The 14,757-nt window shown below is 39.8% G+C and overlaps 1 protein-coding gene across 2 annotated transcripts in view; it reads left to right on the plus strand.

Moving 5' to 3' along the window:
• Rif1 (replication timing regulatory factor 1) overlaps positions 1–14,757 on the plus strand; it is a 69,452-nt gene that overhangs the window by 49,148 nt on the left and 5,547 nt on the right. The window contains exons 27-33 of one of the 2 annotated variants that reach the window (XM_013028979.1): positions 235–386; positions 841–924; positions 1,235–1,286; positions 1,700–4,918; positions 11,956–12,099; positions 12,335–12,412; positions 12,502–12,617. In XM_013028979.1, the coding sequence (XP_012884433.1) occupies positions 235–386; positions 841–924; positions 1,235–1,286; positions 1,700–4,918; positions 11,956–12,099; positions 12,335–12,412; positions 12,502–12,617 (3,845 nt within the window). The remainder of the gene's footprint in view (positions 1–234; positions 387–840; positions 925–1,234; positions 1,287–1,699; positions 4,919–11,955; positions 12,100–12,334; positions 12,413–12,501; positions 12,618–14,757) is intronic. The other variant, XM_013028987.1, reaches the window with a different exon arrangement.

Consider the following 14,757-nt stretch of genomic DNA (forward strand, 5'->3'; position numbering starts at 1 on the left):
AAGGACATTGACTTGAATATTGTATGGGGAAAAGTGTGCTGATGATGAGTTTGAACCTAGCCTGAACTACATAGTACGTTCCAGGCCAGACCAATGAGATTGTTGTGGATGGATAGATGGAGATAGACTAGACTTGAACTTCAAACTTGTATTCACTATAGGATTTATGGATGTATACATTTGTAATTTAATAATCTGGAAACTCATGTACATTTGCTTTTCTTAACTCAACAGCTGAAACTTGAATCTTCATCTCCAAAAGTAAGGAGTGGAATGCTTTTAGAAGAAGAAAAGTCTACTGACTTCGTTTTTATACCCCCAGAAGAAAAACAGGGAAAGGAAAGAATACTAACTGAACATCAAAAAGAAGTACTCAAAACAAAGAGGTTTGTAGGACTTTCATCTTCAATTTGCTATTTTATATACTTAGATATTATGAAGTATTATAGCTTTGTGGTTAAGAATTAGGTGTGTACATGCTAAATTGGCTTTTGCTTTTTTGTTTGTTCTGGGAATTGAATTCAGGACTTTGTACATGCTCTAGGCAAGTGTTACCCTGCTGAGTTGCATTCCCAGCCTGTGTGTACTAAATTTCATTGGTGTAAGATATGTTGTATATAATGTATAATGTGTAATTTGAGTAAAGAGCCATATAAGGAGGGGTGCCTTATCTTTATAAACTGAACTTTGTTGAGGTAGGGAAGACAGTTTCCTGGAAAATGGTCACCTGGCTTTGTTATTTTTTAGTATATCAGTTTTGTAGGATTATAAATTTAATTTCTAAATTGTGGTGATGTCACCAGCCTTTTGTCATTATACAACTCTTACCCCTACCCCTAGGTACGATATTCCTACCATGTATAATAATCTGGATGTTTCACAAGATGCCTTATTTTCCACTCAATCTAGTCAAGAAGACTCAATGTAAGTGTGGAATTTTAAAAACTAGCTTCCTTACTTTTGGGGGGGGGGCGGTCATGGGGCCTGACCTCTGGGCCTGGGTGCTGTCCCTCAGCTCTTCAGCTCAAGGCGAGCACTCTACCACTTGAGCCACAGGGCCACTTCCGGCTTTTTTCTTTTTGCTTATGTGGTGCTGAGGAATCTCTAGGGCCTCAGGCATGCAAGGCAAGTGCTCTACCACTGAGCCACCTTCCCAGCGGGGCCCCCCCCCCCCCCCCCCGCTTCCTTACTTTTTGAATGAAGTGAATCTAATCTCTGCATTCATTTATCTCAGGCTAACTCCTACCTTAACAGAAACATCAATGGAAGATCCGAAGATGATAAAGGTATGCCTAGTATTCTTTTAGAGTTTTTAGTTTCCTCTCCATTTCAGAGTTGCTTCAGTGTTCTAGAAGGCTGTTGATAGGCCTTTATTTTAAGATCAGTTGTAGAATCTCCTGATAATACAAATAGAATTGTAGTATCTATTTTTTTAAATAAATGTATATGATTTTAAGTATTTAAAATTAGAAACTCATAGTTATTTGCCCTTTTAGAGTATTTAACTGTGTATTAAAAGCTAGTGTTTACCTTTGTCTTTGGTGGTATTGGTGGTAGTACTAGGGTTTGAACTCAGAGCCTTACTATGCTTCAGCTTCACCCAGTGATTATCTTTCTAATAACCAAAGTTGGGTACTTAAATTTCCCTAGAAAATAAATGTTTGCTGATTAATCTATATGTTTATGTATTTCTTTTCAGGAGGAGAAAGTGAAAATGGAGAGTAAAGTTGTCACAGAAAACTGTGGCATGGGCGAACATCTCCAAAATGCTTCTTTGTGTGTTCCTGAAACAAACCCAGAAATACTGAATAATAATAATGATGACAGAGAAATCACTTCCATTTCATCAAAGAAGACTTCAACTGAATGTACATCTAGCGTGGAAAACTCATTTGTTGTCAGCAGTAACTCCGTTTCTAATTCCACTATTTCTGGGACGCTCCCTCAGCCTACAAGTAGGAGGCAGACATTTATCACATTGGAGAAGTTTGATGTTTCAGGAAATAGACCTTTTAGTCCATCAGCTTTAAATAATATTTCATCAACTGTTGTAGTGAAAACTAACCAGGAAAACATGAGTAAAACAGACACTCCACCAAAAACAAAGAAAAGAGAAGTAACTAATTCACAGTCTGATACTGAAAAAATAGTGAATGGAATTAAGAGATTAGGCCGGAGATCTAGTAAAGTGGAACCGTCAGAGAATAAAAGATCTGATCCCTTAGTAAGAACTCAACCAGAGGAACATACTCAGGAATCTACCAAAGGCCAGGTAACCTTAGAAAATAACTTGCCCAATGTGGTTAATTCAACAGGTAGCCCAGTTCATTCTCCTGAATCTACAGTGGAGTATGAAGATACAAAATCTAAGCCAATAACAGAAAATACTATATTGGAAAATAGTACTACAACAGGAAGTACTATATTGGGAAACAATACTACAGAAGAGAAAAACATAGGGGTAAATTTAGAATCCAAAGAAAATACACCACCTGCAGTAATACCATCAGATCAAATGGGAAATGAAGATAATCAGGTTCAGATAGCTTCAAATCCAAAAATCCTCAGACGATCTTCAAGGCTTCGGTCTGAAACAGTGGAGCCTACTATTGATAGCCAAGATAAAGAAAATAGTCTTCAAAAAAAGGAAAGACATAAAGAAGAAGAAAAAACTGTTCAGAAGAATCCAGCGCAAATAAAAGAGGATGCGTTACATAAAGAAAATCTGACTTCTGAACAAACTGTACAGGAAAATTTAATTGAGAATGGTGATTTACATGAGAGTACTTGTGAAACCAGTGCTAATGCTGAAATTGACCAAAATAAAAGAAAACCAGATCTTGTGAATAATAGTACTGAGGGACATGGTAGCCAAGACACTGTAGACAAATCATTTGAGAAGCCTTTAAGGGGACGAACACGTTACCAAACGAGAAGAGCATCTCAGGGGTTGCTTTCTAGCATTGAAAACTCAGAATCTGATAGTTCTGAGGCAAAAGATGAAAGTTGTAGAAAGAGGAGATCTGGAAAATGGAAAAACAAAAACAGTGACAGTGTTGACTTAGAAGAACAAGAAGAGAGAATAGAAGAGGACAGTTTAAAAATTGAAAATCAGTTGCATGATCATAAACCTGTTTCTGTAGCAGACATAGAAATAAAATCCCAGGTTTGTGAAAAAGATACAAGTAGTACTGTAACACTCCAGGATTCTACAGTAGCTTCAGATTTATTGCAAGTTTCTAATGACACACCAAATAAACATGAAGGAAAAAGTAAAAATGGCAAATCTGCAAAACTCTCCCTTGCAAGTCCATCTATACCAGAATCACCTCTAAGGACTAGAAATGCCAGTAAAAAATTACATAAGCAAGATTCTGATACTAGTATGAAAGAATGCTCAAAAACAGAGACTTCGAACATGTCTGTGATTTCCAAAAAGATTGTCTCAAAACTTGAATGCCACCATAAGAGAAGTCGGAGGGTGAGGAGATGTAAAGCTTGTGACTGCTGTGGGGAAAAACCACAACCTCAGGAAAAATCACTCATTGAATTAGAGAACACAGAAAATTATGGTACGAAGATTGAAACAACAAAACCCGATGTCCACACACCTGAGACTAGAACAGAAACTAGAACAGAAGCAGAGACTAGAACAGAAACCTCTAATACGTGTGAAGTAAGAATTTTAGATGAGCATCCCCGTGTGAATTTTCATTTCAGTCTTGAAGAGGAGAATGGTACTATTAAGGATTCGTTGATTGTGTCTGAAACAAACTTGGAAGAAAGTGCTCATAAATTTGTCCCTTCTGAAACCTCAGATAAGGGTGAAGGAACTCCCCACGTGGATTCTAGGGAAGCAGTATCTCCAAGCAAAGAGCCATCTAATAAAAGATTTAAGGCCATGGACCCATGTGTAGATGATGACAAGGATATTTTACAGGAAAATTCTTTAGATGCTCAAAACCCAGAAACTTCACCCAAAAGAGAACTGAGTGATATAAATGACGACAGAATTACATGCACAGAAATAGCAGAACCCAATGCAGAGGAAGTAGAAGCTATGGAAGTAAGTAGTATAGAAGAAGATAAAATTGAATCTAGCTACTTGGAAAAAGAGAGTGCCAAAATTGATACACCTGAATACGAGGAAACAGAAGAAAATAAAAGTGGTGAACCCAAAGCAGATAGATTGGAAGAACCGAGTGTTGCAAAAGCAGTGGCTGAGGATTTAAATTCATGTATTGGTCTTTCTGAAAATACCACACCTGAAAATACGAATACCCATACTGGGATTTCTGACGAAATAGCAGAAGGGGAACAAAGTAGGAATAATGTATCTGATTCATGTTTGGAATCTGAAGAAATTAATGTTGAAGAGAATGAGGGAAAAATGATGGGTCAGGTGAACACTGAAATTCATGATGTCAAGGAAACAGAGGACAAGGACTTGACTCAAGAATCTTCTCCATCAGAAGCTGAAACTGAAAGATTAAACACAGAGCCTGACAACTTTATTCCTAATACAGTTGAAATGAGCGAGGAAGAAGGAAAGATTGCCTCAAATGAAACTGAAACAATTGAAACAGGTACTGAGCTTAATAAATGTGAGGAAACAAAATTGGAAGACAATCAGCCGGAAGTAGGAAATGATACTTTGCAAGAAGTTCACATTTCAGAGAAAGTGAAGGAGGCATCACAATCTTCACCTGAAATAACTGTCTCTGAATTGATAACACAAAACAATGTATCTCCTGAAAAACAAAAGGAATTTGATCATTTACTAGTGTCAGCCAACGAAAGCCCTACTGGTGTGCAGACACGCTGTGTCTGGTCTCCTTTAGCTTCTCCATCCACTAGCATTTTAAAGAGAGGATTAAAAAGACCCCAAGAAGATGAAGTCTCATCACCTGTTAACAAGGTAGGAAGACAAACACTGAATATTAATGTGTTAACATTTAGTCAGAATAGTTAGCTGTACACTGACAGCTAGTGAGTGATAGAATTTTAGGGTTATATGTCCATTTTTTATATTTTTTTGTTTTTGGCTAGTCATGGGTCTTGAGCTCTGGGCCTGGGCGCTGTCCCTCAGCTCTTCATGTCAAGGTGAGTGCTCTACCACTTGAGCCCTGGTGCCACTTCTGGTTTTCTGGTGGTTAATTCCTGCCTGGGCTGGAACCTAGATCCTCAGATCTCAGCCTCCTGAGTAGGATTACAGGCATGAGCCACCATCACCTGTCTTTGTCCATTTATTTTAATCACTACCATGGTTGTGGAAAAGGGCTGACAAACAGTCTCTTCGGTGATCATTTTGCAAATTAAAGGGATTTTATATAGGTGTGCATGCTATTCACCTGTGGCAAAATGCATAAGATTGCTTACGATCTTTTGGTTCATCATACCTCAAACTATGTGATGAAACAAATATAGGAAGCCGGGGCTGGGAAGGTGGCTCAGTGGTAGAGCGCTTGCCTTGCATGCCTGAGGCCCTGGGTTCGATTCCCCAGCACCACATAAGCAAAAAGAAAAAAGCCGGAAGTGGTGCTGTAGCTCAAGTGGTAGAGCGCTAGCCGTGAGCTGAAGAGCTAAGGGACAGCGCCCAGGCCCAGAGTTCAGGCCCCATGACTGGACCAAAAAATATTAAAAAAAAAAAAAAACAAATATAGGAAGCCAGGGAACACTTAAGTGCCATTGACAACATTTGCATCACTTTAATGTGTTCTGGGGCATAGTGATAGTTCGCTTAAGTACCTATATAAAGTCTTAATCTAATTAACTTTTTTCTTTTTTAAAAAATAGTTATTATAAAGTTGATGTAGACAAGGATTGTAGTTAAATAAAGCAGGTAGAGTGCTTTGCTTTTTTTTGGGGGGGGGGTCCGGTTGTGGGCCTGAACTCTGGACCTGGGCACTGTCCCTCAGCTCTTCAGATCAAGGCTAGCGCTCTTATCATCAGAGCCACAGCGCCACTTCCGGCTTTTTTCTTTTTGCTTATGTGGTGCTGAGGAATCGAACCCAGGGCCTCTTGCATCTTTTAATTTTTAATTTTATCAATCCTGGGGTTTGAACTCAGGTCCTGGGCACTGTCCCTGAGCTTCTTTTTGCTCAAGGCTAGGACTCTGCCACTTGAGCCTCAGTTCCACTTCAGGTTTTTTCTGTTGAGGAATTGAACCTTGGGGTTCATGTTGGGTAAACACTATCACTAAGCCACGTTCTCAGGTCCCCCCCTTTTTTTTCCTTTGGTCAGTCGTGGGGCTTGAACTCTGGGTCTGGGTGCTGTCCCTCAGCTCTTTAGCTCAAGGCTAGCGCTCTACCACTAGAGCCACAGTACCACTTCCGCTCTCTCTGCTTATGTAGTGCTGAGGAATGGAACCAGGGCTTCATGCATGCTAGACGAGCACTCTTATCACTGAGCCACCTTCCCAGCCTCTACCCCCCCACCTTTTAAAATTTTTAAAAATTGTAGTTATAAAGGTGCTGTACAGAGAAGTTAAAGTTACATAAGTCTGGTAAAGAGTACATTTCTTTTTGGACAGTGTCATCCCTTCCCTCCCAGTTTTTCCCTTTTGTTCTCATTTTTTTTTTAATGGTTCTGGAGATTGTATCCAGGGCCTTGAGTATACTGCGTTAAGTGTTTTATATCTTGAGCCATGCCCCAGCTCTGACCTCTCTTTTTAGCTACATCTATAGCCCTTGGCTTTTTGAGACAGAGCCTTGAACTTGAAATTCTCCTGCCTCACACTCATAGTGTGCTGGGGTCAGCACAAGCCTGTGCTGTTAATGTGCAACTTATTTGGTTTGGTTTTTTTTTTTTTTGCAGCGTCAGATTTTGGGTTGTGCTACATGAACTATACATGTACATTGACAGTTTAAGAAAGATTAAATATGTATATAAACACGATGGATTAGTTACTGCTTTTGGTGGGAGGCATGCTAGTCCTGGGACTTAAACTCTGGACCTGTCTGCTGTCCCTGAGTGCTTTTGCTCTAGCTAGCACTGTATATAACTTGAGCTACGGTGCTACTTTCACGTTTTTCTGTGGTTAATTGGAGTTAAGAGTCTCATGGATTTTCCTGCTCAGCCTGCCTTCTAGCTTGGTGGAAAGATCTCAGCCTCCTGTATAGCTAGGATAACAGGCTTGAGCCACTAGGCCTGACTTACCTAACATTCTTAGAACTTCCATTTGTCACCCCTACCTCTTATTTACAACTTCTGTGTACGTATTTGACTGGCACTAGGGTGTGAACTCACTGCTTTATGTTTAATTAGGCAGTTGGTTTTTTTTTTTTTTTGTTTTTACAACTTTTCAGTTTTCCAAGATACAGTGAAAATTTTTTCTCTGAGAATTGAGAGATTACCACATTAGACGGTTTTGTTTCTAGTTTAGAAACTTTTACTCTTTTTGAGACAGAATCTTGTGAGAAATCCAGGCTGGTCTCAAACCCATGATCTTCCTTGGCCTTCTGAATTCTGGGATTCCAGGCATGTACACATTGAACTCAGGGATATGACATCATGTCTGTGTCCATCTGTGGGCATATGTTCATCCATCTGCCCTGGGCCTTGAACTCAAGGCCTGGGTACCGTACTTGAGCTTTTTTGCTCAAGGCTAGCTCTCTGCCACTTGAGCTACAGCTCTACCTTTCCAGGTTTTTGGTAATTAATTGCTTCTCTGACTGGCTTGAACCCAAATCCTCAGAGTGCACCTCCTGAGTAGGATTACAGATGAGACACCAGTGCCAGTCTGTAGTGGTTTCTTTTGTTCATTTTCTTCTCTCATTTTGTTCTTTATTTTATTATCTTCAAATAGAAAGCTATTTATTATCTTCAAACAGTTGTGCCAGAAGGGTTTCAGTTTAACATGTCTATTTATTATGTAATGCCCTTGTTTGAAGTCAAGCCTTCCCACCACTTTCTTTACCCAAATCTTTTTTTTTAAACATTTGCTCCAAGGTATTTTTTTAATATATTCTTTTACTATCTTTAAGTAGTTGTACAAAGGAGTTGTCAACAAAGCAGTTTATGAATAGAATACATCTTGACTTTGTTGATAGCCAGTCCTGCAGCTTGAATTCTGCCTGGGCCCTGTCCCTGAGCTGCTTTGCCCAAGGCTAGCATTCTACCACTTGAGCCAAAACTTCACTTCCGGCTTTTTCTATTTATGTGGTACTGAGGAATGGAACCCAGAACTTCATGCATGGTAGGCAAGCACTCTACCACTAAGCCACATTCCCACCCCATGTCATTTCTTTCCATCATTTTCCTCATCCCTTCTAACTCTATCCCTTCCCTTGAGTGTTGTAGGAAATTCATTGAATTTTATGACTGCAGTGTCCCCTGCTGCCTCTTTTCCTTTACCTCCCTCCTTTTGACCTGTCCCCCTTTTGAGTACTAGTTTTCCTGGTGTTTATTTTGCTGAACTGTGGCTTAGCCTTTCTAAGGAATTACATCATTTTGGCTTTTATTTTGAGTTTCTGTTTTTTTATTTTTACTAAAATTTTTCATTATGAATGTGATGTACAGAGAGGTAAAGATTACATTTCTTTTTGGACAGTGTTACTCCTTTCCTCGCTCGTTCCCAGTTTTCCCTCCCATTCCCACGCACATGTTGTATAGTTCATTTCCAACATAGCGTACTGTGTACTTGTACTGCGAATTGAACTCAGGGCCTTAGCTTTTGTGCTCAGGGCTAGTACTCTGCTATTTGAGCTACAGCTCCATTTCTGGCTTTTTGGTGGCTAATTGGAGATAGTCTCATGGACTTTTCCTGCCTGGCCCAACTTTGCACCAGGATCCTCAGATCTTAGGCTCTTGAGCAGCTAGGATATAAGTGTGAGCCACCTGTGCCCAGGTGTCTTTAATATTAGTAGACTGTATTCTTGAAGAACACTTACATGAAAGTAAGATACATTAAAATGGTCCAAAATGATAATATCCTTGTTAAAGATTATTCAAATTCTTACAGGTTAGCTATTTAAAAAAAATTGTTCTGGAGGCGATATACAGCAGAGATACCTTTACATACATCAGATATTAAGTACATTTCTTTTATATACCATATGAAAAGGTGTATAGGTTTTGTACCTTTGCTCTCCAGAATGCTGTGTAATTTGTTATATCCCAGTGTGTTTTAAGTCTTAAGGTCTGCACATCATAGAGAACACGCACCGTTTGTCTCTCTGATCTTGGCTTATCACTCACCATGGTTTATTCCAGTTGCATCCAATTCCCTGCAAATGACATTTTTCTTTCTAATGGCCATGTAAAATTCCATTGTAAATAGATGGCACATTTTTTGGATCCACTCGTGTATTGTGGGGCATCTGGCTCGTTTCCATATTTTGACTATTGTGAATAGTCCTGCAGTGAACTTGAATGTGCAGGTATTCTTATCACATCCTGGCTTGTGATGCTCAGGGTAGTTGCCCATGAGTGATAGGGCTGGAACCTCCAAACTGCTTTCCAGAGTGGTTGTACTAGATTACATTCCCACCAGCAGAGCAGTAAGATTCCTTTTTCACCACACCCCCACCAGCATTTGTTGTTACTAGAATTCAAAATGTTGGCCAGTTGAACTAGGGTAACATGGTATCTTAGGTTGTTTTGTTTTGTTTTGATTTGTATTTGCTATATGACCAGGGATGATAAGCATTTCCTCATGTGTTTTTTTAGCCATTCTTATCTCTTCTTCTGAGAAGTCTCTTAGTTCTGTTGCCCATTTAGTAACTGGTGTATTAAGTTTGGGAGGGGTTGGTTTCTTAAGCTTCTTGTATATAATGGATATTAGGCCTTTGTTTGTATTGCTGGTAAAGACCTTGGTTGGTTGTCTTTCTAGTTTAGTAACTTATGTCCTTAGCTGTGCAGAAACTTATTTTATTGCAGTCCCACTTGTGGACTCTCTCCTATCTGTCATGTCCCTGGGACTCTATCCAGGAAGTTCCTGCCTGTGCCTATAAGTTCTTTTTTTTTGGGTCCAGTTGCGGGGCCTGAACTCTGGGGTTGGGCGCTGTCCTTCAGCTCAAGGCTAGCGCTCTACCACTTGAGCCACAGCGCCACCTCTGGCTTTTTTCTTTTTACTTATATAGTGCTGTGAGGAATTGAACCCAGGGCCTTAGGCATGCAAGGCATGCGCTCTACCACTGAGCTACCTTCCCAGCCCGTGTGCCATAAGTTCTAATGTCTCTTCTCTCTTGGAGTAGCTTCAGAATTGCAGGTCTGATGTTGAGGTCTTTAATCCATTTGGAGTTGATGTTGGTGTATGGTGATAAGCAGGGATCCACTTTTCATTTTCTGTATATGGCTGTCTGGTTTTCCCAATTGAAGAGGCTGTAATAGGTGGGATTAAAAATAGACATCCTGCCAAAAATGATAACAAATCCAATGCAATCACCATCAAAATCCCAATGACTTTATTGAGTTAAACAATACAAAAATGTATATGGAACAACAAAAGACGTAAAATAGCCAAAACAATTCAAAGCAAGAAAAGCAATGCATGAGGTGTCACAATACTCGAATTCAAACTCTACTACATAGCCATAATAACAAAAACAGCTTGATATTGGCACCAAAAAAATGGCACAAAAATTGACCTGAAGATCAGTGGAACAGGTTAGAAGACCCAGAAATAAAAACCACATACAGTCAAGTAGTATTTGACAAAGGAGCCACAGACTTACACAGTGGGAAAATTTTGACTATTGTTTTTACAGGTTAGTTAATTTTTTTGATTATAGTGACTGACTAGCACTAGGATACCACTGTCTACTTGGTAGTAAGTTTAGTTTGTGCCCAGTTGTGGGAATCAGGACATAAAGATAGAAGAATGCTGATGTGTAAATATATGCTAAGTATTACAAAAAGCCAGATAAACCACAAGAGTGGTAAAGAAAGATAAAATTGCTGCCTAGTTGCTGTAACACTGACATTTCCTTTTAAGAGATTAGAACAGTGATTAGTAGATGTATAGAATCCAGTTATTTCTGTCTTTAACCTTTCTCTAGCACATTATCTCCATGTAAGCCCATGGGTTATTGCAATCAGGTTGTACAGAGATTTTTTTTGTTATTGTTGTTGTATTTTTAGATAGGGTCTCATCATGTAGCTTTTTGCTGCCTTTGAACTCTCCCTAGTTCTCCTGCCATAGACCCTCCAGTGCTGGAATTACATACTTGTTTTGCCAGGTCCTACAGATTATGTAACTTCCGTAGAACTTTCCGTAAGTTGTTATAGCTGTCCCTGTTTACTGGTATGCAAATATAGTCTTACTTTTCATTTTTATTATTATTTTTGCTGGTCATGGCACTTGAACTCTGGGCCTGGGCACTCTCAGCTTTTGTACTCAAGGCAAGTGCTCTACCAATTGAGCTACAGCTCCATTTCTTTTTTGTTGTTGTTGTTTTGTTTGTTTTTGTGGTTAATTGTAGATAAGAGTGCCATGGATTTTTTTTCTGCTCAAGCTGGCTTTGAACTGCAGTCCTCAGACCTCAGCTTCTTTTTTTTTTTTTTTGGGGTCCGGTTGTGGGGCCTGAACTCTGGGCCTGGGCTCTGTTCTTCAGCTCAAGGCTAGCACTCTACCACTTGAGCCACAGCACCACTTCTGACTTTTTTTTTCTGCTTATGTGGTGCTGAGGAATCAAACCCAGGGCCTCATGCATGCAAGGCAAGCGCTCTACCACTGAGCCACCTTCCCAGCCTTGACCTCGGCTTCTTGAGTAGCCAGGATTGTATGTATGAACCACCAGTGCCCAGCTTTGATAGTTTAAAATGTAGTTAGAATGAACTGCAATATGAATGCCTGTGAAAGCAGTTTCTAGGACAAATAACTGTGCAATAGAGCCTCTGGGGGGGAAAAAGTAAGATTCTAAATCCAAATTCTACTTTTGAGTAACTGCATGAGAATTTATGATGGCATCTTTAGAAACTTTTAGTAACTAAAATTCTAACCTGTGTTTGCAGGTTCGCCATGTCTCATTTGCAGATCCAATATACCAAGCAGGATTGGCGGATGATATTGATAGGCGGTCTATTGTTAGGTCTCATTCTTCAATTAGTTCTCCCACAATAAAAGGTGTTAAAACTTCGCCTACTGCACAGTCTAAGGTAAGTCCTGCGCTTTAAAATATGAACAATTTTGTATGTGCATAATTTAATAAAACTTTTGTTTAGATATATTCTTTGCTTCATGGTAACATATGAAGAGGTTGTAAAAGTAACTTTGTTAGGTAGGTTATTCTCTTAAAGTTTTTGAAATTTCAGATTTCAGTCTTGTAAAAATTAAATTGTAAAACTGTAGTTATTTAGGGTTCTGAGTGTTTTTTTCTCTCCTTCTGTCTAGCATAATACCACTTCAGCCAAAGGATTTCTGTCCCCAGGATCACGTAGCTCTAAATTTAAGAGCTCAAAGAAGTGTTTAGTAAGAAGTGCTTTGGTTTTCATGTAACTTTATATTTTCCTGTTCAATTGGGTGACTTCTGTTTAATGGCTTTTGAAATTTATTCTAAGATTACAGAAATGGTCAAAGAATCCATGCTGTCCCCAACAGAAAGTGTTTACCCAGCTTTGGTGAACTGTGCAGCACCAGTGGACATCATTTTACCTCAGATTACATCAAACATATGGTAAGTGGTTATTTAGGTTTCTGGATTATATTCCAAAATAACACTTGTTTAGGAGGAATATTTGGATGGTCAGAGTTTTCATGTTTACAAGTGATTGATATATATCCCTCCAACATTTTTGTTCGAGAGAAAAGTTAGCCACAAAGGGGAAAGTATTAGAAGCATTTATGTTAAGAAAATAAATGTTTGCTTAGTATTCACCAGGTGCTATATTCAGCCCCTTTATTATATATACATTATCACGTTAAATCCTGTATCTTTTTTGAGGAACATGAGCATCATTTCTACTTGTAAAATGATTTTTAGGCTCACACCTATAATCCTAGCTTCTCAGGAGGCTGGGATCTAAGGATCAAGGTTCAAAGTTCAAAGCCAACCTGGGCAGCAAAGTCCCATGAGACTCTTACCTCTAATTAACCACGAGAGAACCGAAGTGGCACTATAGCTCAAAGCAGTATGCTCAGGGACAGCACCATGGCCCTGAGTTCAAGCTTCATGATAGGACCCCCCCCCAAAAAAAAAAATGTTTAGAGTCTTATCAAAATTGTAAGGCTAATATGTTCATATATATATATATATATATATATATATATATATATAAATGTTTGGGTTTTTTATTTTGTATGTATGTATTTGTTTATTTTTGGGAACTCTGGGCCTGGTGCTCTCCCTCATCTGTTCAGCTCAAGGCTAACACTCTACCACTTGAGCCATAGTGTCACATCAGGCTTTATCTGCTTATGTGGTGCTGAGGAATCGAACCTAGGGCCTCATGTATGCAAGGCAAGCACTCTACCACGGAGCCACCTTCCCAGCCCCTTATTTTGTATTTATTTTGTGCTGTTGCTGGGGCTTTGCTCTGTCCTTGTGCTCTCTGCTGGGCTTTGTCAATCATGACTGTCAGTCTTCCACTTGAGCTTTATCTCCTGGTTTTTTGCAGGTTAGTTGGAGAAAAGAATCTCTAGGGTTTATCTGCCTGGCTTTCAACCATTATTTTCAAATTACAAGTGTGGGGCTGGGAAGGTGGCTCAGTGGTAGAGTGCTTGCCTTACATGCCTGAGGCCCTGGGTTCGATTCTTCAGCACCACATAAGCAGAAAAAGCCGGAAGTGGCGCTGTGGCTCAGGTGGTAGAGTGTTAGCCTTCAACTGAAGAGCTGAGGGACAGTGCCCAGGCCCAGAGTTCAGGCCCACAACCGGCAAACACCCCCCCACCAAAAAAAAAAACATCAAATTACAAGTGTGAACTATCAACCTCCAGCTTTGAAGATTTACAAATAATATCAGGCAGATATATCTAGATTAGGAGAGATGATAGTCCAGTGAAGGCAGGTTACTAGTAGCTCAGGATTCAGGCTACTCAGGAAGCTACTTAAGAGCCTGAGATATGAGGGTTGTGATTTCAGAGCCAGCCTGGGCAGAAAAGTCTGTGAGACTGTTACCTCCAATTAGTCACCAAAAAGCCAGAAGCAAATTGTGTCTCAAGTCATAGAGTGCTAGCCTTGAACACAAACAAAGCTCAAAGCTCAGGAACAGCACCTAGATCTTGACCTGAGTTCAAGCCCTACGTCTGGTGTGCATGTACATGCGTGTGCATACACATCCATATCCAGTGAGGTACCTGTACATAAATTGTCTTCTTAGGTTACCTATTTGTGCATAAACATCATAGTTAAAGTGTATTTGCAGTGAGGGGGCAGAGCTTTCCATAACCATCCCTTGGATGTAGTAATGGAGCCAGATACTGGTGGGACCTTCAGCCTTGACCTTTTGTTTTCTAGTCTGTTTCCTGCTCCTTTCTGGTTCCTCTCTAGATGTTCTCTTCACAGGCCTCTCTGGCCACTGGTTTGTATCTGGGTTTTTCATGCTTTTGTAGAACTGAAGTTTCTATTTACAGATGTTTAAAGAGTTTTAAAATCATTAAGGAGAATACTCTTTGAAGCATTAAGCACACCAGATTGTTCTATTTTCAGTACTTTTTCTTAAGCTAGACATACGTGCCAGAATTAATTTTTATTTTTATCTTTTTTTGGCGGGGTGTGGGGGGTGTCCGGGGTCTGGTAGTGGGGCCTGAACTCTGGGCCTGGGCGCTGTCCCTCAGCTCTTCAGCTCAAGGCTAGCACTCTACCACTTGAGCCACAG

Source organism: Dipodomys ordii, unplaced genomic scaffold, assembly GCF_000151885.1.
Source record: "Dipodomys ordii isolate 6190 unplaced genomic scaffold, Dord_2.0 Scaffold5, whole genome shotgun sequence".
NCBI lineage: Eukaryota > Metazoa > Chordata > Mammalia > Rodentia > Heteromyidae > Dipodomys > Dipodomys ordii.